Consider the following 23,840-nt stretch of genomic DNA (forward strand, 5'->3'; position numbering starts at 1 on the left):
CACGAGCTTCGTACTCTCCGGTCCCGTTCGGCACGCTCTGGCTGAGTCTTCGGTACAAGCTGGGATCCGTCTTGACAAATTCAGTGACACGGTACTGAGACTGTGCGGCTTGATACGCGGAATTCGCCGCCGCTCTAAAATGGATTAGACTTTGGGGAATAGCGGGAAAGGTCAGACAGCGTGACGAACCTTGTCGCCGAAGCGCCGTTGACAAGGACAGAGACGTCTGAGGCTGGCATGCTGCAGCTACGAAGGTATTTTATGACGAGAGAGAGGGATGGGAAATGTATCGTCTCAATGGAACTAATTGGAAAGTAATATGACCGCTGACTTGCTGTTGCAGATGACCCAGTGTCAATGCTCTGATTGTAAGAGAGAAAGCCTTAGAGTTCACTGCAGGGTCGCACGTACTTATGGCTGACGGCTGATCGTGAGGCCACGGTCAACGCACTCAATCGCCCATCGTACTATAGAGCGTGTGTCGAAAAGGAAGGGCTCTGCAGTCACACCAGTTTTCCGGGCCTCAATCTCACGAAAAGATGGCTAAAGCCTTGACAGTGGCCTCTAGTATGCCGGTCCTATGGATCTAGTCCCAATACCAGGCGTGGGACGAATCCCATTGGATGGAGTGCCGAATCGATGAACAACCCGCCCAAGGATGTGTATGGGAAGAAAGGACGAGATCCCCGGGATCATTTCGAAAAGGAGTCGGACTGCGACTCGTCGGTTTCACCGGCCCTGCGTCTCTGAGGGACTCCTCAGGATCGTGGGAGGGTGAACTTGGACCACCGCTTCACCCACCAGTCCGTCGGCCATTCTAGCCTCGCATGACAAGACCGGCTGCAAGTTGCCTGCGGATGCCTTACGACGAACTCATTGCCGTGGAGTTTCCAGCTACTTGGCGCCAACCTGTTCGGGCGACTTCAATGCGATTGGCAATGTATCCGTCAAGCTTCTAGCCTTCCCCGCGGAAGCAAGGCGTGCATCCGGCACCAGCATGCCGGACACTCAACGACCCACTGGGGTGCTATTCTCTCAGAGATAACCAGGTCCCGCAGTCACATAAACCCTTTAACGTGCCAACTCAATCGAGTCTGGCTTAGCGGTCAACAAGGAACCTGCGCCAGTGGAACGGCCCATGCCGGGGCCACGTTGTTTTGCCCCAGGATGCTGTCGCCACACATCCACTTGCCTTTTTCGGGATTGCGGAGGTAGAAGAACAGCTTTATCAGTTGACTCCAAGGATGTACACATCGGATTCGGGATAAACACCAACCCCAAACTCAGGTAGTCTTGCGCTGCATCCGCGTTAGACGGATGCGTCCCTATTGGCGAGCGCGACATGAGGCCAAGAATGACTAGCTTTCCGCCGACCCCCGTCTGTAATGGGAGATATCGAGACGCCGCCTCCTTCGAACATGAGGCCCTGCTTCCGCCTCCCGATCGACAGGCTGGTTATTACATCGCGACTAACGCATCGAGCTGTATCACACCTCCTAGTACATGCATACTACGAACAAGCGACAGAAGGAGGAAGACTAAGGCCTCCTGGAAGTAATGATGAATTTTGGGTGGTGCAAGTCGGCACCCCATACTCATTACAGACTCCGCCTTGTTTGTGCCCTTCAGAGGATTGGGCGCGTGGAGCGACGTGCCACCGCCGGCTGCTGCATCCAAACTCCCCGTGTGCCACCCGAGAGCCTGAGACGACGCTGATGGTGTTATTAAATCGATCTTGCTCGAAGATGCCGAGTGTGACAAGCCGGAGGGTCCTTCGGTGAGCCAGGTCCGGGCCTGAAGCCGGCGCGAAAGGCTTACTAGCAATTTGGAGGCTATGAGCCTTTGGAGTTGGCTTAAGCGTTTAGACTTCATCCGTTCCCGCGCCGTCAAAGCTATGGTCTCACGTCATGACGTCGAGCGTGACAAGCAATACCCCTCATTGACTTCAGATGACAGGAAATGCTTGGGCCCCCCACACATCCGAAATATTTCGAGTCGTTCGTCAAGCCGTCCCCACGTCGTTTGCCATCGCACCTTGCACGGTGAGAGGTCGCATGTCGGTGTAGCAGCATTCTTGTCGCTGGTGTGGCACAGCTTTGTGCATGTTGCACCTATTCGACTGCAACAAGATGATGCGCTTCAGGCTTTGTGCTCGGCCATGTTTCCTCGCAGGGGTACGGCCGTACTATATTTGAAAGGACCGAGCTGCAAATAAGATGACAAGTTCATTTCACGATATCAGTTTTCAGATCCGGTCATGCCTCCGACATGTCGCTTCATGATGATCCCCCCGCAAACACTCATCAGGGGTTCCTACTCGAAGCCTCGCATCAGTCCAGGCAACTTTTGGCGAAAGAGCGCTCGGCGGTGTGTGAAGTAGTCGACGCTACTTTCCACCGGTAAAGGAAATGACATTTGTGAATTCTTTTCTTCGCTTACGAGCAGCAATATGTACAGAAAATGGGAAAAAGTTCACTACGCAAAACTGCTCTGGCCAGACCCCATGTCACCGGTGACTATCGCTAGCGCTCTCGGTCAAGGTGTGCGTATCCGCATCGGGAACCTTGCAGACGGTTGGCTGGAGCCTGGAGGTGAAGTTCCGACGATGCGCTCTAGACAAAAATGTCATTCTGTGCACCTGGCTTGAAGCCCATTCTGGCGTTGTATCCGGGGCTATAGCCGACATCCGGCACGTTGTTTCCTTCGGCTTCTACGAGAACGTCAGCACTTGGACTCGTGGAAAGGGGCGTCATCGCCATTCGACAACTCACGATTCCAAGCAATCATTTGCTTTGGTCCAGCGACACACTTCTTCGAATCGTCTCGGCAAGCGACGGGCGGCTTAGCGATGCCCAGTTGCTTCGGAGACACGGCGCTGGTAACATTGCATCTGAAGTTTTCCATGTACCTTTTTGGCTTGTCAGTATCTTCCTCTCCGATCGTGCATGAACGAGTCAGTCAAATGCGCCAAGCGAGGCCACAAGCGAGGGTGATCTTACATCCATCTGGAACCCAGTGCCAGGCGCAGTGTCAACCTCCCACCGGGCAGGCAGGCAAGTCCGGGACTTGTTACGAAGTCAGGCGTTTCCACGGTGTGCTTTTTTCGACCACAGTCAGTTGCTGACCTTTCGCATCACACAGGCCGGACGTACTGCTCGACAACCACAAACATGACCAGGTTCTTCATCGTCACCTTCTTGATATCCGACTGATAGCTGATGGCACATGCTGTGCCTGCCGTGGTGGTGTAGTTCTGCGTGTGCATCGCCACTCCCTTCCCGTCCGGGTTATCGACGAGACACTTGCCCGGCCCGGGCGCGTGCCAATCTTCTGAGTGTTCGCTGCAGTCCGACCACTGCGTCACGGTCTTGCCGCCGTAGGAAAAGCTCGTGCTGCCGCGGTTGGCTCCGAGATCGACGGTTAGCTTGCCCCGGGCGGGTAGATTGAGGGACTGGCCCGCTGGAGGGGGCACCTTATCGCATCCGCGGTCGGCTTGCATCCACCACTTGTTTTTCGGGAGACGGTAGAGCGAGTTAACTACAAGGTTGGTGTTGGAATCGTCTATTGCGGTATTGCTCCCGCCCTGTCATCGGCTTCTTTAGCATTATGCTTACCACGAAGGGCTGTGGTTCGAGGCATAGATTCACTCGGCAATACATGCCATCGGCCAAGCAGCAATGTGCCCCTCGACGATGCCAATGGCGGCCAGCGCCGAACCAAGACTAAGCGAGATCTTCATTGTATCTTGATGATTTCTTGACGACGACTATCTGTTGTGAGTGGCTCACTAAGGTAGGAATATCGCGCACAAGGTCTGGAAAAGGAGTGAATGAAAAGCAGTTGCCTCAAAGAATGGATAAGGCCTCTAGGGCTTGATTCAAAAAAAGGAATAAGCATTGAGCGATACGGCCGGATTGCACAAGACGAAAGAAACAATAGGGCTGTTTGGGAAGCGATGGACAGCTTCTTATCAACATCGCAAGTAAGGGGGCATCTGCGGGTGCCTGTTGAGATTAAGGAAGCTGTGGCATTGACATCGTCTGTGCGGATCAACAAGCTGGCCCATGTCGCGTGTCTGGGTGTTTGACACTTTTCCTTCCTCCGTATCTCGATATAGCGCTAAATAGATCATGGCGGACAGGCAGCAGCTTAAATGAGTTCTCATGGCGGTTGTTGCTGGCGAGGTTAAAGACAAGAAAGACAGTAAAAGAGAGGCTTCGAGTAGTGTGACGTCGTGCCTGAGATGAGAACAGTCGTGGATACTTGAGATCGCCGGGGAGCCTGCCGAGGGAAACGGAGGCTGGAGAGGATGCTGGGGCAGATACGCACACACGCTGGTGATTACAGCATTGTGATTCCAGTTACGACTGCACTCAAACGTGGCCAATATCCACATAGAATGTCTTTCACGAGTCAGAAAAACACATTGTTCCGTGCTTAGTCGATAACGGCCGATCGCGTCGAGGCCGAAGCTATGATTTTCTTTATGTCGGCGCCGTGAATATTCACCGAGTCAACACCATCCACCCCTCCCAGCCTGTATTGAATCTCCCCACAATGCTCCATTATCCACGCGGCCAGGAGCAATGAGGGCGATCTCGTCTTCCCGCGTCTTGTGTCGGCCCTGGCCATTTATGGCGGATTTTTCCCCTTCAATTGCTACCAGACTTCTACTTCTACCAGTCATTTCAAACGGTGTCGAACGCCAGGCGGAAGGCTTAGTTTTGCCCTCCTCTAGACTCTATACTGTAGCACTTATCACAAGCAAGCTTCTTTCCGCTCAATATGGCCTCTGACCTCGCCGAACATCCACTACGGGCCTGCCAACTATCGTACAACCTCACGAGCAGTCCGCAGCCTGTTCCCAGCGAAGCCACAATTCTATCTTCGGATCAGAGCATATGCACAGATCATATGGTTGTTGCGTCATGGAAGTATGGCATCGGATGGTCGAAACCTGAGTTGAAACCCTATGGTCCGCTTAACCTACTCCCAACCGCGTCCTGCCTTCATTACGCCACTGAGTGCTTCGAAGGCCTGAAGGCCTACAGAGGCCACGACGGCAAGCTCAGAGTTTTTCGTATCGAGCATAACGTTGCTCGTCTACGAAGCTCAGCCGCCAGGATCTCTCTCCCTACGTTCGAACCTGGAGAGGTCAAAAAACTTGTTCTCGGCCTGTTGGCAGTGGATGCTGGCCGCTGGCTCCCTGAGGAACAGGCTGGCGGCTTTCTTTACGTTCGTCCCACGATCATTGGCACTTCGCCTCAGCTGGGCGTCCAAGCGCCAAAGGAAGCCATGCTGTTTATCGTTCTGGCTTATATGCCTCGTCTCGATGTACCACCAGGGGGTATGCGACTGTACTCGTCTCCGAAAGACGCTGTTCGGGCCTGGGTCGGTGGCTTTGGGTACGCAAAGATCGGAGCGAACTATGGGCCTTCGGTCTTGGTTCTACAGGAAGCTGCTTCTAGAGGATATCATCAAGTCTTGTGGCTCTACGGAGAAGATGGGGAATGCACTGAAGCTGGTGGGTGCAACTTCTTCGTTGTATGGGTTCGCAAGGATGGCAAGACGGAGCTCATTACCGCACCCCTGGATGATAAGACAATCCTCGATGGAGTTACAAGACGAAGTTGCCTTGAACTTGCGAGAGAAAGACTTGGCGAGGAAATTGAAGTGTCAGAGCGCAAGTTCACAGTCACTGAAATCATGGAGGCCGCGGCTGAAGGTCGTCTATTGGAGTCGTTTGCCGCAGGTACTGCTGTGAGTACTTACCAATCACCGTAATACTCGATCCCGCGCTGACGAATTTAGTACTTCATCGCAGCGGTTTCCCATATTCACCATCGCGGGCATGATATCAGTGTGCCAATGGGTGACGCCGGTAAGGGAGCGAAGATCACTACCACTCTTAAAGAATGGCTCACCGAGATCATGTACGGCGATACTGAGCATCCATGGGCTACGATTGTCTCTACTTCTTGAACGAGAAAGTTGGGAGTCCTGATGGGGCAATTCGCACTAGGCTAGCCAGATAGGACCAACATACAATACATGGGGTAGGCTCCACGTAAGGGTTGCTGGCTAGCATCAGTCTCACCATCTTTGTTGTCAAGTTACGTCAAATACCTTAGAGAGAACAGACATGCGCAACTCTGTCAATTAAAATCAAGAGTCAACACTCCTCGACTGCTCGACTCTGGACCGACAGAATGCAATAGGTGCTCTCTTGTAGTGAATAACCCATTTCCAATATTCTCTACTCAGCTTATCTGGGACTTGCTGGCGGGGGGCAAGAAACCTCTTTTTAAAGCCATCCGAAAGCCCCCTAGCCATTTCCAGGCCATTTTTTCATATCCTGCATCATTCGGATGTGTCCCATCCGCCACCAAATCTTCCATGGCGGGCCCGTCGTTGCTTTGCAAGTCAACGAAAACAATTTTCCTGCCTTCAAGAGTCAAAAGGCATGCTAGTCTCTCTGTCTCACTATTGAAGTCCTCAACCCGCTGCTGCACGGCCTCGTTCTGGTTGACCAGTAGGCTTGAGAGAATAATGGTTGAGCCAGGCGATGCAACCCAGAGGGTGTCCAAGAGGTGACCAAGGCGATGTCGTGCTTCTGTCAACTTGTATCCTTGTAAACAATCGTTGGATCCAGCGTTCACAGTAAAGACATGCGGCAACAACTTTGCTGCTGATAGCCTCGCCCTGGCCTCGATTTGGTCGATCCTATACCCCCGCCAGCCTTCATGTTCGTTGTTAAAATGGGTGCCGGATTTACGGGATCCAACCATGCAGACATTATAGCCGCAGCCGTGCAGTAATTCAGAGAGTTTCTTCCGATACCCGCTCTGGTCAGAAGAGCCGACGCCGTGTGTGACTGAGCCCCCCAATGGCATTAATCGAAGCACAGATCCACATTCGGCTGTCAAGGTAAGTTCTGAAAGAAGGATGTCAGTTTGACCTACAATATTCGAGTTATTTAGGGGATATCAAAATGGCCCCGAGTCTAGGATGGGACTAGGAGTGAAGGCATACATACTGGGTTTGGTGCAGTATGCGGCCTTCTGGAGGTGGAAACCGCATTTGGCGGCTTGCGAAAAGTAGCCGACGTTTACTTTGCGTCCGAAGTTGCGCGGCATTGAGAATATGGGAATATGGTCTTAACAGAAGAACCAAGCAAGCAATGCAGAAAGCAAAAACGCGGGAAAAAGGGAAACGAAAATGGCGGACATCGTTATCTCGTACTAGCGAGAGAAAAGAGTGGTACACGGAGGTCGGGCAAGCTGTCTTTAGCCGAATATGATTTATCTCGGTGTGGAGCTTAGCGGCCGGAAACTTGTCGCGACTTCTGAGGTCTCACCTATCTACATACACATCTGGCCAATGAATCCCTTGCGAGTGCTCTCCTCGAACAGCAGCCTCCAAGAAGTGAACATCTAGCACTGGTTGGGACAGCAGCTCTTGCAACGAAGGCTCTGGCCAAGGTATACCAGCTGCTGGGACTACCCCATCAGCTAAGTTTTGATCAATTTCCTGGGTGAGAGTATCGTCGCAAGGGTCCGCTACTCCATCTGATTGGGATTGGGTATGTGCTTTTAGGTTCGACAACATCGTTGACTCCATGACTTCAACATGGCGACTATATTCCTGGGCCACCATGTTCCCAGCCATTTTTAGTTGGTCGAGGAGACGACACGCCTCCTCATAAACATCTCGATCATGACGACTACCTATCCCATCCAAGAGACTCGAAATGGCGAGGATCGTCAATGACGAGAAGAGGTGTTGTGTGAAGAAGCAATCAAAAGTCACAAAGATTCCATCGATCCATGCTCGCGTGAGTAGTCTTGTAGACTGATGAGCGCACCGTATGCATGCCTTTGACAGTGCTGTCGCTTCGGCAGGGATGCTGGATGTTGCTGGAGACGATCCAGCACGCGAGCTGGCAACCTGAATTCGCAAAGCGTGCAGCAAAAGTGGTCGAGTAGCTAAAATCACACACTAGTGAAGATCAGCTTCTTGGAGGTACCGTAGAGAACACCTGATTGGTGATAGTGGCTAACCTGATAGAAACGCAGATGGAGAGAGACAACTTTATGATCATGAGGCTCGTTCAGAGATTTATCTCCTATTTGTAACGGCCGAGGTAAGATTTCAAACCAGGATTGTAGATCTTTGAGACAGCCTTGTACGCGGCTTGAGAGGTTTGCGCATGTACCTTCGGCTTGCGTTCGGACGCTGTAGACAGACCGGATTATGGAAGTAAGTAGACCAGCTAGTCTGATATCGGCAACATGGTAATCAGAGTCACCACGGCTATCGGCCGAGCTCGAAGTAGATGGCTCGCAAGGTAGGTCAACGCCAATGTCATCATCTTGAATTGCCGGCGGGTGATTTAGGTTCGCAGCATAGAGTCGGTCTATGATATATGCAGTCCAAAAGAGGCTTTTCCGATGTCGGCGAACCATGGGGTCTGGCAATTGAGACTCCGGGATGTTGAGGTGTAGACCGATGACAACAGCGACACGGACGGCAGTGCCCGCAAAGACGTACGCACTATATCGTCGGTTTAGAGCCATGGAGTAGAAAGACTGTCTAAAGGTTAGTCGCCGCTGGACGCTTCGCAGGAAAGACTTACCAAAAGAAGATAAAGCTCGACGGTTTCGACTTCGGGGCGCTCATCAAGGTATCCTAAAGCTTTGGATGCTTGCGCAAAGTATGCCATTCCAGGGAAACCGTGGACACTGGTGGATTTGGAGATGTAGAGCTCCCCGATAGCAAACAAGGCCCAAGTTCTACAACGAAGGGCTATGGCTTCCGGGCTCGCGTCATGAGTATTCTGCTTCCAACTTTCTGTAATTGCTTGTGCTTCCACTATGTGATATGAACGCCCAATATACTTCATGGCAGCCTCAAGCAGGAACTTGGCGCGAGAAGGCCCAGGCCATGTTGTGTTGACATGAGCCAGCGACATCATGGACTCGTTGGAGGCATAAGTCAGTCGTATGAGGTGGATAGGCTCGGGAGCTGACGGGTCCGTGATGACCTGGCGAAATCGAGTTGCGAAAGCGGCGTCGGCAGCCTCGCCGATGAGGACAGGGCTTCTGAAGACATTCAAACTGTCGAACCATGGATCGATACTGATTGCTGGACTTGTTTCGTTTCCCGCGGACTCTGCAGATGATTCTGGCTGAAGGTCTAGGGGAGACTGAAGTGATTGTACGGCACTTCCTTCGGGAGTATTTGTGTCGTGGGGCTCATCGTTTTCCGCTGTGCGGGCGTCTGAATGTGGCCGAGATGTACTCTGCCGCTTCAGTCTATCAATCTCCTGGAATAGTTCATCAAGTAAACTTGATTAACGAACCATTAGCAACAGAGACATAGCAATGAAATGCGGTCTTGTAGAAGGGATGTCGGCTCACCTTTGCGGGACCTTTACAGTCCTATTCCTTTGCGGAAACGAGCACTCGTTCGCTTTGTCAGACTGTTGGCAATTCTGACACGGACGGCCGCCGCTACACTTCACCTTCCTTTCGTGGCATCGATGACAACTATGGAAGCAGTGAGCAGTTGGGGGCCTCTTTTACTGACATTGGGTCGCTTGGTATCGCCCATGAAGGACTCACGCGGTGTTTTTTCCAGCGAGCAGAGCGCTGCGGATACTTCTAGTAGCACTGCCGGTAGAGATTGATTCTGGAGTTCTCTGCATTTCGCCTGCTGATGCTAATGTTGCTTGGTATAATCGGGAAAGAGGATGACATCTAAGTCCCCTACAGATTGCTTTGTTCGTGTGCTCGGTGAAACTACGATCTGCCGGAAAGTTGCTCCATAATTCTTAGGGCAGAGGATTTCGGAGGTTGAACACTTTGCCGAAGGAACTACTAGCTTGGCCGAAGAGAGAGCAATAACCAACTCTAGGACAGTATTCTTTCCCACGATAGACGTACTTGAGAGAATTCGGTTAAAAACTCCAAGGTGGGAGGTATAAGAGTGAAGCCTCCTCATAGGAAATAACCAAATTGTGGCAAGTGTCTGTACGTGACGTCGCATGTTTTGCTTTTCTAAACCCAGCTTTTACACCATGACCATCGACTACTCTCATCAACACAACGACCGCCAGCTGTCCGAGGCTGCTTTAAAGACCGCCGCCCCTTGCGTCCAGAATCTCAGTAATTGGGGCCCTGCCGTGAAAGAAATCCAGACGTGGCCCGAATATCGGCCTCAGCCACTTAGAGACCTGCCCCACCTCGCTCAAGCGCTTGGTCTTGGCAACATCTTCATCAAAGATGAGAGCAGACGGTTCGGTACTGACATGGGCTCTTTCAAGGCTCTGGGTGCACCCTTCGCGGTGTATCGGATCCTCGCCGATGAGGTACACCGTCAGACCGGCGTTTATCCGTTGTCAGCCGAGCTTCGTACAAGCAAATATCATCATATCACGCAACAAGTGACTGTCTGTGTGGCTACAGACGGTAATCAGGGGCGAGGACTTGCATACGGCGCCAAAGCCTTTGGCTGCCGCTGCGTTGACTACATCCACGGCCATGTCAGTCCCGGGCGTGCCAAGAGGATGATGGATCTCGGCGCTATTGTCATTCGAATCGACGGAGAATACGACGAGTCTGTGAGCCGAGCCAAAGAGGATGCGCGAATCAATGGGTGGCACTTTGTTAGCAGCACTTCTTGGACTGATTTCGATCACGGCATTCCCCAGGACGTCATGAACGCATATATGGTGGTTGTTGAAGAGGCGCTCGAGATGTTGCCAAGCATCCAGGATATAACCCACGTTGTTGTGTGTGGCGGGGTGGGCAGTATTGCGGCAGCTATCTTTCTGGGTTTCTACAAACATTTCAACCAAGCTGCTGCGTCAAATAACTCGAATACGTTTCCGCGTTGTATCGTTATCGAACCGACCGAGGCAGACTGCCTGCTTCAATGTGCCAAGGCCGGAGAGTTGCGTCCGAGTCACAACAGTCTGAGAACATTGATGGCCGGGCTCGCATGCCGAGGCCCGTCTCCTGCTGCCTGGAAGATTCTTGAGTGGCTTACTAGTGATTTTATTGCTGTTCCTGACCGCGTTGCGGTGGATGGAATGATAGCCTTGGCGGAAGGCAAGCATGGTGACATTCCTATCGTTTGTGGAGAGTCATCAGCCGCGACCATGGGTGTCCTCCTCAAGGCGGGCAGTAATGAGGCTTTTCGCGAAAAGCTGGGTCTTGATGCGCACAGCCAGTGCGTGATCTTTGGTTTAGAAGGAGCAACAGATTCTTCAATCTATAAGGATCTCGTGGGCAAGTCGCCTGAAGATGTTTTCAAGGCACAAGATACATTTTTGCAGCTTCACAAATAAGAGCAAGCTCACATACTTGGACGAGCCTCGTCCAGTCAATATCCCAAAACTTGCAAAGTCGCGTCCTGTGTTATGAGTAGGAAATACCCAGTATTGGCTTAATCCTTTACAAACCAACTTCAGAAAACCATGTCTATTAGGATTAACCCAGAGCTCGATTTTTGCATCGGCCCCCAAAAAGTTATTCGGAAATTTGAAGCCTTGGCCATGCTGAAAATTTGCTATACTATTCTCAGGTTGGGATAGACCTGCTGCCCGACGATTCACAGACTGGGAGCCCGTTCGGCAGAGGAGTGCGTTGCCGAGCGCCAAGACCGGGATTGGCCAGGAAGTCCGATGTGAGTCAATACGACCGGTTGCTCCGCTCCGGTCAAGGAGCGTTTCACCGAGCGCCAAACCTCGGTGGAAAGAAGTAGCGCCGCTGGACAAGAGCATTTACACCAACTATCAACGCCGCATCATGATAACATGAGTCGATCTATTCAGAAATGACGGTCGTGGCCATTCTGCGACGCTGTTGGCGCTTTTCTTGTGACCGAAGCCTGTTGGGTACATGCAGAGCAAAATCCGTCGTCTGAAGATTTAATGAGGCCACAACAATATCGCATTAAACATCGCCGCCATCAATGCTTCTATGAGAGGGATCAACGACTCGCATCTAGTCATGAAATCCGCCGTCAACACTCAACAAACGATGGGCCAACCCCCGGCTGGCGCGGCTGACTTTATGGACCCTGATGATTTGAGGACCGAATTCGCGATGGCAATGTCGACGATGTATCAGCAAGAAGTGCCGCTGTATGGAAACTTACTCGATATTGTGCGCCATGTCAACCAAGATGTCCTCCGCAACAAAGAGAAAGACCTCACCGTCGACACAATCGCTATCAGGGCAAGTGCAGAAAGGCTCACGCTTGAACGTCACGGTGCCATTAGGCTAGGCACACCCCACGAGCTCCGGACAGTAAAGCGTATTTTTGCGATTCTGGGGATGCACCCGGTTGGGTACTACGATTTATCCGTCGCCGGCTTGCCGATGCATGCCACATGCTTTCGCCCTACGAGCGTACAGAGCCTTCATCGGAACCCGTTCCGAGTCTTCACTACCCTGCTTCGTCCAGATCTCCTCGCCGACGAAGATGCACGCCAGCTATCGTGGGAACTGCTCCAGAAAAGAAACATATTCACCGCCAAGCTCCTTGAAGTTCTAGACACTGCCGAGACACAGAATGGTAGGCTCACAGAAGAGCAGGGTGCCATTTTCGTTCCAGAGGCCTTGCGAACTTTCAGTTGGCAGGCGGTGGCTGCCGCCACGTTCGACCAGTTTAACATTTTGAAGGCCGAGCATCTTATTTTGGCCGATATTGCATCTTTCCAGAGCGCGCACATCAACCACCTCACCCCTCGAACCTTGGACATTTCGGCTGTTCAGGCTGCTATGAGGGAGGCCGGCATGGCTGTCAAGGCACGCATCGAAGGGCCGCCCATTCGCCAGTGCCCCATTCTCCTGCGCCAGACCAGTTTTCTGGCCCTTGAAGAATATGTCCATTTCAGAAGAAGCGACGGTCCCGGTCTGGTCTCGGCTTCTGACACTGGGCCCGGACTGATCAAGGCCAGCCATACGGCTCGTTTCGGGGAGGTTGAGGAGCGGGGCGCCGCGGTCACAGAACGGGGACAGGTACTTTACGAACGACTACTGCAAGAAACCATGGAAATGGCGGCGAATGCTGGCCCTGACGAGGCTGGTGGGCTCGCAGAAGATGTCTTCAAGCAATTTCCTGATACTTGGACTGATTTGAGGAAAGAGGGACTGATACATTGCGAATATGTCTGCGTCAGGAAAATGTCCCTGAACGAGGCCGGGCAGCAACTCGATGAACTCACTCTTGAGCGCCTCATCTCACAGGGTGTTGTAGAAGCACGCCCGATCACTTATGAAGATTTCCTCCCATTTTCGGCGGCTGGGATTTTCCAGTCCAACATTCAGTCTCGAGACAAAGATAGACGACCGCTGCAGATGAAACATCCCAAACCAGATCTGTCCGGTTTCGTGGAAGCACTGGAGGAGAAGCCAGTAGATATTCAAAACTGGTACGCTCTCATCCAGAAACAGAGCCTAAAGGCCGTGGCGGAGAAGCTGGGGATGACCGCAGCGTGACCTTGTTGAGCAGCTGAAATAGAGGGTGTACCGAAATTACGGACTGGTCAGGATAGCCAACCGGACTTTATCAACAATCTGACTGGCTTGCTCATGTCTACTCTACGTATACGATCGGGGCCACGATCTCCAGCGGTTTGCGTATATGTGTGTGTGGAATCGTGGATGGGTGGAGAGCAGGCTGATAAGGACTAGCCAGTTAGCCAGTCAGTCTTATATACTACCGTGGGCCATACTAAATAAGGTAGCAGTAAGCCTACGGGAGGTATCTATAAAGTCAGGTAAAGTAAGGTAAAGTAAGGTAGTATAGTAATTCTAGGTCTAGGTCCTGAATAGTTCATCTTAAGCTCGGCGATCTCTGTGCCGGTCCCCGGGATCACGTCGGAATTTGGGCTAGCGGTAGTACGGAACCGAAAAGGCGTTTAGATTTGACATTCGATGTCCATCCGGCCCATTTGGCCGGGTGTTTGCAACCCTGACGCGGAATTTTTACAAACGAGCACTCCAATGAAGTCAGTGCTGGTCCGAGTGGCCGCGCTGTTCGAATCCGAATAGGGGTGTGAAGTATCGAGTAAGTTGTCACCAGCCCCACCTTCGTTTTCTTTTGATTTTCCCAAATGTTTTCTTCAAGACAAGAAGGAGGTTTAGGGCCTGCTTGTTTCGTTTATGAGGGAGATTGATGAGCGGAAATCCGCTGCTAGGATCGGCTTCACTTAGATCCACGGCCGGTACTATGTGACACCGTAGGAAGGCTCGGTCGGATGGGGTTATACAATATTCGAGCACCCACCGAGGACACTCAATTTTTGACTACACGCTTCTCTTAAACACTACGAGATGCGAGAATAAGTATCAACTTAGGAACCCAAGGGAACATGATCGCGGGGTCGAGACAAGATTGACGTCGTTTCAAAGCCTGCACTTGTGGCGCTCTAAACTCAATTAACTCAATGAACGACGTTTTTTGAAGCGACTAGCGAGCCTCCAACTAAGGCCACGTCAATCCACAAAACAAGGGCAGAAAAAACCACCCTCCATCCCAAAGTCTCGGAAACAGACGACGGCTGTGGCTGCACCGTTTCCATCCGTTGTCCGTGCAGACCCACAGACGGGGGCAAACGGCGCCGTTGCTCGCATGAATGTCAACGGCCCGCTCCCGATAATGGCAGAGATTCCCGGGGGACGCGGGCTACCTGGCGTACCACGAAACCCCCAGGCCCGGCTCACCCGGACGCGAGGCAACCAGATATCTAGGCAAATCAAATATTGGGTCCTGTCGTATCCCGAATCGTGCATTCAGCCAGACATGGATGTTGCGCCTCCTACCAGCGTCAGCGGCTCTGCTTTGTCAGAACTAGGAGCGAATCATCATCGCGCGGTCGGTCATTGGATTGTCCCGATTAAAATCGTGCCGAGGGAGCAGCAGATAGATCTACGTGCTTCCCCCTGAAACCAAGATCTGAACAAATCAAAAGTGCTGGGATTCTGTTTCGCTTGACAAAGTGCCGGTTCGCCTGAGTCGCGGGGGACCAACCGTGAAAGCGCACTGGCTGGCTACATTCCAAACGGCTGCGTCTCGGGCCTAATGTTCAACTGGAGAGAGTACCATGCAGGCTAAAGGCCACGAAATGCTTTTTTGGACTCATCACAATGTCTCTGAATCTCTCATTCCTGAGAGCGTGAATGGCCAGCGATGTCATCGGCCCTTGTTCGGCCGAGTTCTCCTCGCCCTGTAGGGCGTGCAGGGATAGCGCCTTCCAGGTATGCGGCCCACTAGCAATTAGCATCGTCGCGGGGTTCAGTGGGGAAAATCGTGCAAGGTCTGGGTACCTACCTACCTTGTAAACGTTAATGCCAATCTCCATTCTCCGGCCTAGGATGCCCACTGCCTACTCTTCGTAGTGGGAGAAGAGTCGTGGGGGGACAGAAGGTCTACCTAGGATTGAGCAAAGTGAAGTACTGGTCCGGTAGTTGTTTGGAATGGTACCAAGGGCAGATCGATAAGCAGCACCCAAATGTGCGGGACTTTGACTCGACCAAGTAAAAGCAAAGTTTGGTTGGGGACCAGGACCAGGATGTGGACAATGGGCCGCGCGTGCCCTCCCGTTCGGCTTCGCGGATAGCTGACCAATGACCCGCGGCTCCTCTTGGCAAGAGCCTTGTTCCGTGGACTAAGCAGTCGAGACGCGCGTGTCTTTCGTGGACACTCGCGCGCTTTGCGTCACCAATGTCCAAGGAACATCGTATCGGGCCTTTTTCCGCCTTTGCGTAATGATGAGTCGTCGTTGGCGCGGCGGTTCGTGCAAGTGAGATACGAGAGCATAGTCGATACGAAGACCGTCTGTTTGTGTGGTGCCCTCCTTGATCGCAAATTGCACTTCACTTCACGGGTCGTCGTGGGCTCCGGGTCTTGATCGTTGGCACAGGGTCGGTTGACTCGTGAGGGGGCCAGACAGAATCTGGAAAAGAAGGGGTATTGGGTCTATTTTCAGATGAAAAAACCTTCAAAGCGTTTTATACATGAAATTCCATCAAGCCTTGGTATGCCTTTAGCGAACACTGGATATTGATACATCCTTCCTTGCTTACATAATGATAAAGAGACTGAGGCCCCTGGGTTATTCTCTCTAATCTTGACAAATGAAGGAACAAGCAACGGCATTATTACAAGGGGCCGTATGAAAAGGCAACGAGATTGGGCCAGCCAAAAGGAAATATGGTGACAGGTTGTAGTGTACATGGGATCTGTGTATGGTGGCGGTGTATGCTTGAGCGCACGAGTGTTTGGTCGTAGTCGTTCACGGGAGTTTCGCGAGGTATTGACCGAGCTTTTACTTGGGATTCTGAGAGATGGGTTGGGCATCGTGGAGGCGGGAAAATAGATTATCTTCGTTATCCTTCATGAATCTTTCGAAACGGCTTTCTCGGGAGGCTTTTCCGTCGGAGGGATGCTTCTCAGCAGCCTTGCTACTGCTGCCGCCAGACGTTAGTCACTGACTAAAGGATATTTTCTTCGGGCCGGTTGGAGTATGGAAGCAGTATCTTACGAGCTTCCAGCATGGTTATGCTGAGAGGATGTGTGGCTGGCGGGCATGATGACGATGTGGTGTGTTTCTAAAGGAGGGAAAGAGGGTACCGAAAAGTACAGAGACGGTGATGATTATGAATCGTAGTGACGGAGATGAAGCTGAGGGGTCGTTCAGAATTAAGACGTGAAGTATACTTTGGGCGGACGATGAGGAGATGTCGGAGTCTTCTTGAAGGGTACTCAGAGAGTAAGAGAGAAGAGACAGCGATAGAGTATATTTCATATTGTAGGTTCAGTGGCGGATGATAGAGTTTAAGTAAGTGAAGGTGAAAGTGTTGCTAGGAACAAGAGACTTGCTGGCGGCCCAAATCTGGCCGCCTTTTGGAAGCGGTCAAAAGGGCGTAAAGTACGCGGGGGGGAGATTGATGAGAGATTGGCGAAGGGCGGCGGCGACCAAGGCATAGAGTGCGGCTGCGGCACTGAGTACCGAGAGATCTGGGTGACGGCTGCTTGGACACGTCGTTCATCTAGAGTAAAGGCAGGGGGAGGTGGGATGATGGACGACTATCCAGGATACTTGGCGACTTGCCCGGTACCCAAGTTTCCGTCCTGTGAAATTGTAGGTATCTTGATTTGTTGAGTCCGGCATTTGGCCTCATGCCTGACTGCCAGAATAAACTTGATTCGATATTCAATGTGCCTCTTGGCATCCAGTTTCCCTGCCTGCAGATTTAGCGGTCGGACAGATTCAGGAACAGAGCCGTGTACATAACGAATATGGTCAAGCAGTGGCAAATATGACAGGTGCAATTCCGTAGGATGCATCAGAGTGAGACACAGGCCTCATTGCCTCTAGGAGGCTGTTGAAAGGGGAAAGACATGGTGGAGAGACCTTTGGGGGAAAGGGTGGTGCGGATGTGAGAAAAAGGGTGCTGGGAGTATGAGGAGAGAAGGTAACGCAAAGGTCAGCCGGAAGTGGAAGATTGTGCTTGGCAGGTAATTAGGTGGTATCTTGACCGGTGGTGAGGTGTCTGCAGAGCAACAAGACCACCCTAGAAAAAGCCCCCAAATTGGATGGGGATGATCCAAAACTTTTCTTGTCGCGACTGCGACCGAGAAGCTTGCAGGCAGACTACTGCAGGGATTTGCTTATGTCTTGTCTTCCACTTGCAGAAATGTCACCCTCATGGGCCAGACTGTCCTGAGTTCACGCTCAGTACATCCTTGAAGGAGAGAACAGGGCGGGCTCGATGAAATGCGGGGGAAAGGGCGACAATTTTCTGGTAGCCTTACACCCAGATGCGTCTTGCTGCGCATCGGGCGCAGACGTGGTGAAGAAGTCCTTCAGTGCGGGAGGCTTGGTGCCAAAGGCGCTCAATGCTGAGAAGCGGTGAGCTTTCGAAGAGGTCGATCGCCTACCTCGTGCGCCACACTGCGTAATCGAGGGTAGCCGATAACTAGGAATGATTGAGAAGGCTGTGGAATGCTTCTGGAAGAACTTGGTGGGAGGACGTTTGGTGAGGGTGACTGTTCTCCTGCCCCGGGCAGCCACTCGTAGAGACCGCCATAAATTGCTTGATCTCGTCCGTGGACCCCGGGTAGCAGCGGGGAGCGGGCTGGTAACCGATCAGCCCGCAGTCGTCAAGTTGTGGCGGGCGTTGTTGGAGGCAAAGCCGGGAGGCAAATGCCGGCTCTGAAATGAACGGGCGATGGTAGAGCGAGGTTTGGCGGTCGAATTTGGCCCCTGTAGCTACATGGCCAGGGCAGACAGCGTCATTTCATTAGGAAAGAAATACAAAGGAGTGAACAACTCACGATCAGCAGATTAGATTCGAAACAAGCCGAAGCTGCTGTAGGTGGTTGGGATTAGTCGAAGGGATCGAGGCAGGGTTGCCGCTCCGGGTGGTAAACCGTGTCCGTAGCGGCGGAAGCGGCCTTTGGAGAAAGCACACTACCTTTGACTGACGAGTGCCAGGCAAATTTGTTGAGATAAGGCCGTGATAGCGTGTGAAAAAGTGACATAACCTAGGTATCCGTACAGCGGGCTGAGGGCTAAGCCCGGTGAAGCCGCGACATGATGATGGAAAGGGCGGAGACGATGCCGGCTCGGATGGAACCATACGAGCAGATGGAAGGCGGTGAGGACGGACTGCCCATGAGGAGTAAGTACCTTCCGTGTGCCACTCGAGGCAGGAAAGGGCAGGGTCAGCGGCTTCCTCCTACCTGCCTTACCTTACTCCAAGTTTTGGAGTGACGCCGGACAGGTACCTGAGGTACCAGATGGATTCGTGCCAGATGGATTCGTGCCAGATGGATTCGTGCCAGATGGATTCTGTGCCAAATGGAAAGAGCAGCAGGGTGGGGGAATGGACGGGGTGTGGTGGTGAGTGTTCCATTTTGGGGTTCAAGGCGTAGGTCAGGTCAGATCCAGGAAACGTCCCATCCCCTGCGTCTTTTTTTTTTTCTCCAAGGGCCACCCCTGTTATGAGCTTCTGTCTTCTCTTCTGGATGGAGTCACCCCAGCCGAGCTCCCGGCGACCTTCCTCACCCTGGTCATTTCCATATTGTACGTCTGGTATCCGTATGGATACCTACCTTACAAGGTAAATATGTTCTCATCAGCATCAAAAGTACGTACTTGAGGTTGTCTTGTGCGGCGTGCCTCAGGTATAGACGCATATCTCCGGCCTAGCAAGACCAGGGACTCGCAATGTCGTAATCTCCTTCACCTTGTCATCTCTCCCCCTGCCAGCTCCTGAGCTTTGACATTTAGACTTGACTCCACACTCTATCCGTACGGCACCTCTCCAAGCACCCCCGGACCTTTGACACCAAGCTGGAGGTAAATCTTGCCAGCATCAGCAAACATCCGAACCCTGTGCGCAACAGGACGCCTTTTAACCCGACACCCTTGACGGCGATGCCACGGCGCCACGTGGCATACAATTTCTCTGAGTCCTTGACTCAATCCCTAAGCCCTGTCATCGCCTTGTTGACACTACCTTGCCGTAGAAACTAAGAGAGAAACCCTAGAGAAGCCTGGAGGGTATGATGCATGACATCTCGCCCACATCAGCGCAAGCCGTACACACTACGCTTTTGTCCGCCATCTATCGGTCCTCTGCTTCGGTGCTTAGATGCGTCGTTGGAGTGTTCGATGAGCAGGTCCAGCCATCTGAGCCTGGTCTGCCGTCTGAACTTGAGATTAGTGTCAGGAATGCATCGGTTCGTGCAGCCCTAGCGACACGCCCAGGTTGGCCATGACTTGGTGGTAAAGATACATCGACGAGATGTTCCTATCTAGCTCGTAGCTGACGTTATTGGCAGAAAGTCAGCTTGATATTGTTTTGGCCGGAACAATCCCAGCCGCCGGATGTCAGACTTGGTAATGATCGCTTAACATCAACATGTTCCATGTTCTTGCGCGCGTGCTGAGTGGCACCTCTAAAGTACCGTTCGAGCCCGAGTAACTGGGCGGACGGAATACCGCATCCCGCCGTTATGCAAGCAACCGCACAAGTGGACCAGCTTTACATCAAATGCAAGAGAGGAAATGTTCAACCATCCAGCGCCGACTTACTCACCAGGCGTACCTGATAACGCTTCCTGCAGTCGAACCGGCTCCCGAAAGAGTCCTTCTGCGAACGTGTCCGCACGACGCGGGAGACCAAGGTATCCCGAAATGATGGTCTCCTTCTCTCAATCCCCCCTCTTCGCCGCGACTTGGGTTATTAGATGGTGGCCGTGCATCATGCGGCCGTACCAACACGCCAAAATTTCGCCCACCGGTCCTGCCTGATGCTGGCTGCAACCACCATCCCTGACCGGTCTTGGGCTCGCCAGCCCATCGAAAGATAGCCCCTCCAAATCTTGGCCGCTGTCGAGCTAGATACACGAATTTTACCAATTGAAAGGCCCTAGAACTTGAAACACGCCACATCCATGAAGCATGTCCAAAGCCCGCCATGGACATCTTGAAACCCAGCAACCAAGACAGCCTCGTATCTTGCACGCCATCTGGCGGTGAGTGACGAAGAAAAGTGCCATTTTCACCGGGCACCATCTTTGCAGATCGATATGCAATCGACCGTTTCCGTATAGGTTGCTTGTTCTTCATGGATCGATAGCGGGCCTCAGTTTACTTTTTCCAAATCTGCACTTTCATCATTGCTTTTTTCTTGACGGCCGTGGGACGCACATGGGTTTGACCGCTGCTTTCCGGGCTTGGAACAGCCAGTTGCCAGACATTGCGAGGCAAGAGAGGCAACAGCAATCTTGATCTTCTTTGCGGCTGTGTTGATCACGTTGACAGCACCACGTTCGGTCCTGATTATGAATTTCTACGCCCAGGTCACGACGAGCTAGTATCTGACCGGTTGTCATCTTCTTGAGCCTCAGGAGCTTACCCCTGAGCACCTGCACTTTTTGGTGTCACCCTTATATACAAGGGCAATTGCCGGAGCGATCGAGCAAACATCTCGGTAAAACGACGCGGCCCCTGGGGGAAACCCTCACAGCATGCGCCGGCGGGAGCGGCGAGAACGGGTGCGCCGTCAGGCTCCCCTGCTGTGCCGCAATATGCCGACTCGAAGCGGGCGCGCAGGCTCTCTCGACCCCTGCCTCTTCAGTCACTTTCACTTGCCGGATTCTTTTCCAGTTTGGTGACTTTCGTGAGTGGGTCACTCACAAAGCAACCCAACTTGCTGCCACACGGAATCCGAAACGGGACAGGTGCAGCTTACGCCTCGCTTCTATCGTGTTGCGGCAAGTGACATTCTTGCCGCTCCTCCGCGCTTCTTCAGACCGCTATTCTATATATCGATCCAGAACAGGATGCAAGATCCTGCCGGCCAAACGCCTCGCTGCGCGACACCTTTTGTGTACTTGTGAGTACCTAGTGACTACACTTTCGGTTGATCGGTCAACACCAAGCCAAGGCAGGCTTCCTCGGAGCCTTGCCAAGGTATTATTGCCAACCTTGAAGGCTTCTTGGTTTCCGCTAGTCCAACTGATATGAAGCTACTTCCAGTGGACACTTTGTGACTGGTCAGTATGTCCATACATTTTCAAGGTCAGTTGTTCTATGACCTCTTTGATCTTCTCGATTCTCTTGTGTCCTGGTCAAAGGCGGATGCATCAGTCACAGATCTTTTAGCCAATCAATGCTGATCAAAGTCTGACAGCTTCCTTTGTCAGACATCATGTCTGGGACGCACAAAGACCCTGGAGAAACTCACTCAAACTCAATATCTCCATATTTTGTGTTCCAGAAACAATGAATTATGGCTGAGGTACCAGACCCGAGTAGTCTGGATTCTTCGAAGAGAATCATTATAAGTCCAGAGATTCACCGGCTGTTGTTTCTTCTTCTCTACTCTAAAGCATATCAGACATCAAAAGCCAACAGCCTACAAACACTCACATAAACATATCAGGTACAACTCCAACCCCACTCTCTGCTAACATCATCCACAGAACCAACCCCCAAAAATGCCTCCTGGCGAACTCCTCAGAGACATGCTCGTTTCCTGCGAAGACTACGGCGACTTCGGTGGCGTCAACTGCGTAGGGGTCAAGCGCCTCCTAGTAGGCCTCGTCGCCGTCTCAACCATCTGCATCCTCGCAATCTACCTCGCAGTCCACTTCCGCATCTGCCTCGCCCGCGACAAGAAATCCTTCCGCTCCCTCGCCATCGACTTTGAGACGCTCGAAAAAGTCCATAAGACGCTTAAGAACCAGCACGAATTCATCCGCGAGGACTGTCGCAACTTGCAGATGACGCTCGACTTTTACATCAAGGAGTACGGTCGGCACCCGCGCCATAATCAGTTGCGGTTCGAGCCTTGGCAGGGGGAACAAACTTCTGGTGTAACTGATGTCGGCTCTGCTTCGGGTAATGGACGGCTGCGTGAGGATGAGGACGTCTTTGTGGTTGAAGAGCCTTCGCAGGAGGATTTGAATGGCGGGGTTGAGGAGGGTGATGTCGCGGATGGCGGTGACCGTGTTCCGCGGTTCAGCGAGGAGAAAAAGAGGAAGCAAGGTAAGACGCCGCAGATTCAAGCGATTGCAGCTGGTATGCAGGATGTTCCGCTGACCCCTCCCATTCAGGGGCAAGGTAGTAGGTAGGTACTTCCCTGGATATGCCCAAGATATGTTGTCACTCGCTAGATTCTGCCAAAAGCATACGTCTTATAGGAAAAGGCTTTAGGCATATTGAGCCATTGGTATCTTGTTTCAATCTAAGCTCATGACTTGGTCTGCTGCTCGATACGCTCGAGTCTACTCTGGTATCCCATCCATAATACCTGATGTGCCTTCAAGAACCTTCAAGATTCCTATACTCTCAGCCGCTCTTGATGTCTTGGAAGCCGTCACATGAGAGATGTCCCTCTTGGGGTCCGCTTCCGTCAAAGTCCCACCCCCCCTTAAACAACTTAACTACAAAGAGGCTATGTATTCGAAACTCACCATATTTCCCATCTTATCAGCTATCAGCGGCTCGGTCTTTGTAATTTTAAAGCCATCTTTTTCACGGTAGGCTTCTTTTTGCTAGAGTCGTGTCTTCAAGTGCTCAGCGCGCCCCCTTAATAACGTGTCTAGGTACAAATACGGTATGGAGGTAGTGAGGAACAAAAAAGTGACATCTTTGAAGAACTCTACGCTGGGTTAGGAGGAAGTTATTAATTCTAAGATGAACCAGGAGCCCGCATCTATTGATTCTTTTTCTCTATGTGAATTTTCATCATTCTTTACCATGAATATGCTTTAAGTGCGTAGCACGCTATCTCAACAACATTTTCCAGTCACAGATACGTGGGGGAGGGTTTGAGAATAGAGAAGTGAGGTGATTAAAGAGTTTCACATTATAGTTATGAAAAGGTGTCAATTATAAAATAAACCAGGAACCCGCTTCGCTTGATTATTCTACTCTATCCAGAGTATCATCTTCCTTTCCTAGAGGTGTGTCTTGAAGTGCTCGAAACGCTATCTCGACAATTTTAACGTATTTGGTCACGAATACGTAAGGTTGGGACGAGGAACGAAAAGTAAGGCCGTTAAAGAGTCACAGATTACGGTTGCAAGTTGCAGAAAGGGTTCGGTCACCAGATAGGGGGGGAAGAGGCAGCGCACACAGTCTCACTGCGCGATATAAGACCTAGCGCCCGTTGTCCCGCCGGTACTGGCTGCCCTGCTCATCAAGCAGTCTTCGAGGTCCTTGATGAACATGCTTTGTATAGCGACGGCGCAAACCAAGAACTCGTTCAAACGAGGAAGGAGAGGGCAGAAAGGGTATATCAAAGCTA

The 23,840-nt window shown here is 52.0% G+C and overlaps 8 protein-coding genes across 8 annotated transcripts; 4 read left to right on the forward strand and 4 right to left on the reverse strand.

Annotated features, from left to right (window-relative positions):
- Positions 1-2,314: 2,314 nt before the first annotated feature.
- Positions 2,315-3,659, reverse strand: BDZ83DRAFT_784844 (uncharacterized protein; the record flags this gene model as incomplete). The annotated part of the gene is made up of 4 exons (XM_060515616.1): positions 2,315-2,710; positions 2,772-2,908; positions 3,153-3,583; positions 3,648-3,659. 4 exons carry the CDS (start codon positions 3,657-3,659, stop codon positions 2,613-2,615), a joined length of 678 nt encoding a protein of 225 aa, XP_060361921.1. The 3' UTR covers positions 2,315-2,612.
- A 1,126-nt stretch (positions 3,660-4,785) lies between these two features.
- BDZ83DRAFT_721777 (aminotransferase) lies at positions 4,786-5,982 on the forward strand (the record flags this gene model as incomplete). The annotated part of the gene is made up of 2 exons (XM_060512411.1): positions 4,786-5,760; positions 5,812-5,982. The coding sequence occupies 2 exons, from the start codon at positions 4,786-4,788 to the stop codon at positions 5,980-5,982; spliced, it is 1,146 nt and encodes a 381-aa protein (XP_060361922.1).
- Positions 5,983-6,132: 150 nt separating this feature from the next.
- BDZ83DRAFT_441639 (SGNH hydrolase-type esterase domain-containing protein) lies at positions 6,133-7,470 on the reverse strand. The gene is made up of 2 exons (XM_060503113.1): positions 7,037-7,470; positions 6,133-6,958 (listed from the first exon to the last, which is right to left on the reverse strand). Exons 1-2 carry the CDS (start codon positions 7,134-7,136, stop codon positions 6,261-6,263), a joined length of 798 nt encoding a protein of 265 aa, XP_060361923.1. The 5' UTR covers positions 7,137-7,470; the 3' UTR covers positions 6,133-6,260.
- BDZ83DRAFT_584239 (fungal-specific transcription factor domain-containing protein) lies at positions 7,354-9,550 on the reverse strand (the record flags this gene model as incomplete). The annotated part of the gene is made up of 4 exons (XM_060505740.1): positions 7,354-7,998; positions 8,061-8,588; positions 8,636-9,347; positions 9,420-9,550. Coding segments are annotated over 4 exons (2,016 nt in total), but the record flags the coding sequence as incomplete, so codon positions are not given.
- A 528-nt stretch (positions 9,551-10,078) lies between these two features.
- BDZ83DRAFT_754817 (tryptophan synthase beta subunit-like PLP-dependent enzyme) lies at positions 10,079-11,350 on the forward strand (the record flags this gene model as incomplete). Its single annotated transcript, XM_060514531.1, has 1 exon — positions 10,079-11,350. One exon carries the CDS (start codon positions 10,079-10,081, stop codon positions 11,348-11,350), a length of 1,272 nt encoding a protein of 423 aa, XP_060361925.1.
- A 727-nt stretch (positions 11,351-12,077) lies between these two features.
- Positions 12,078-13,508, forward strand: BDZ83DRAFT_584301 (uncharacterized protein; the record flags this gene model as incomplete). The annotated part of the gene is made up of 1 exon (XM_060505744.1): positions 12,078-13,508. The coding sequence occupies one exon, from the start codon at positions 12,078-12,080 to the stop codon at positions 13,506-13,508; it is 1,431 nt and encodes a 476-aa protein (XP_060361926.1).
- Positions 13,509-16,471: 2,963 nt separating this feature from the next.
- BDZ83DRAFT_441768 (uncharacterized protein) lies at positions 16,472-16,960 on the reverse strand. Its single transcript, XM_060503114.1, has one exon. It carries the CDS (start codon positions 16,817-16,819, stop codon positions 16,571-16,573), a length of 249 nt encoding a protein of 82 aa, XP_060361927.1. The 5' UTR covers positions 16,820-16,960; the 3' UTR covers positions 16,472-16,570.
- A 5,066-nt stretch (positions 16,961-22,026) lies between these two features.
- BDZ83DRAFT_754820 (uncharacterized protein) lies at positions 22,027-22,655 on the forward strand (the record flags this gene model as incomplete). The annotated part of the gene is made up of 2 exons (XM_060514532.1): positions 22,027-22,576; positions 22,645-22,655. The coding sequence occupies 2 exons, from the start codon at positions 22,027-22,029 to the stop codon at positions 22,653-22,655; spliced, it is 561 nt and encodes a 186-aa protein (XP_060361928.1).
- Positions 22,656-23,840: the final 1,185 nt, after the last annotated feature.

This window comes from Colletotrichum acutatum, assembly GCF_030867785.1.
Source record: "Colletotrichum acutatum strain CBS 112980 chromosome Unknown BDZ83scaffold_88, whole genome shotgun sequence".
NCBI classification, from domain to species: domain Eukaryota; kingdom Fungi; phylum Ascomycota; class Sordariomycetes; order Glomerellales; family Glomerellaceae; genus Colletotrichum; species Colletotrichum acutatum.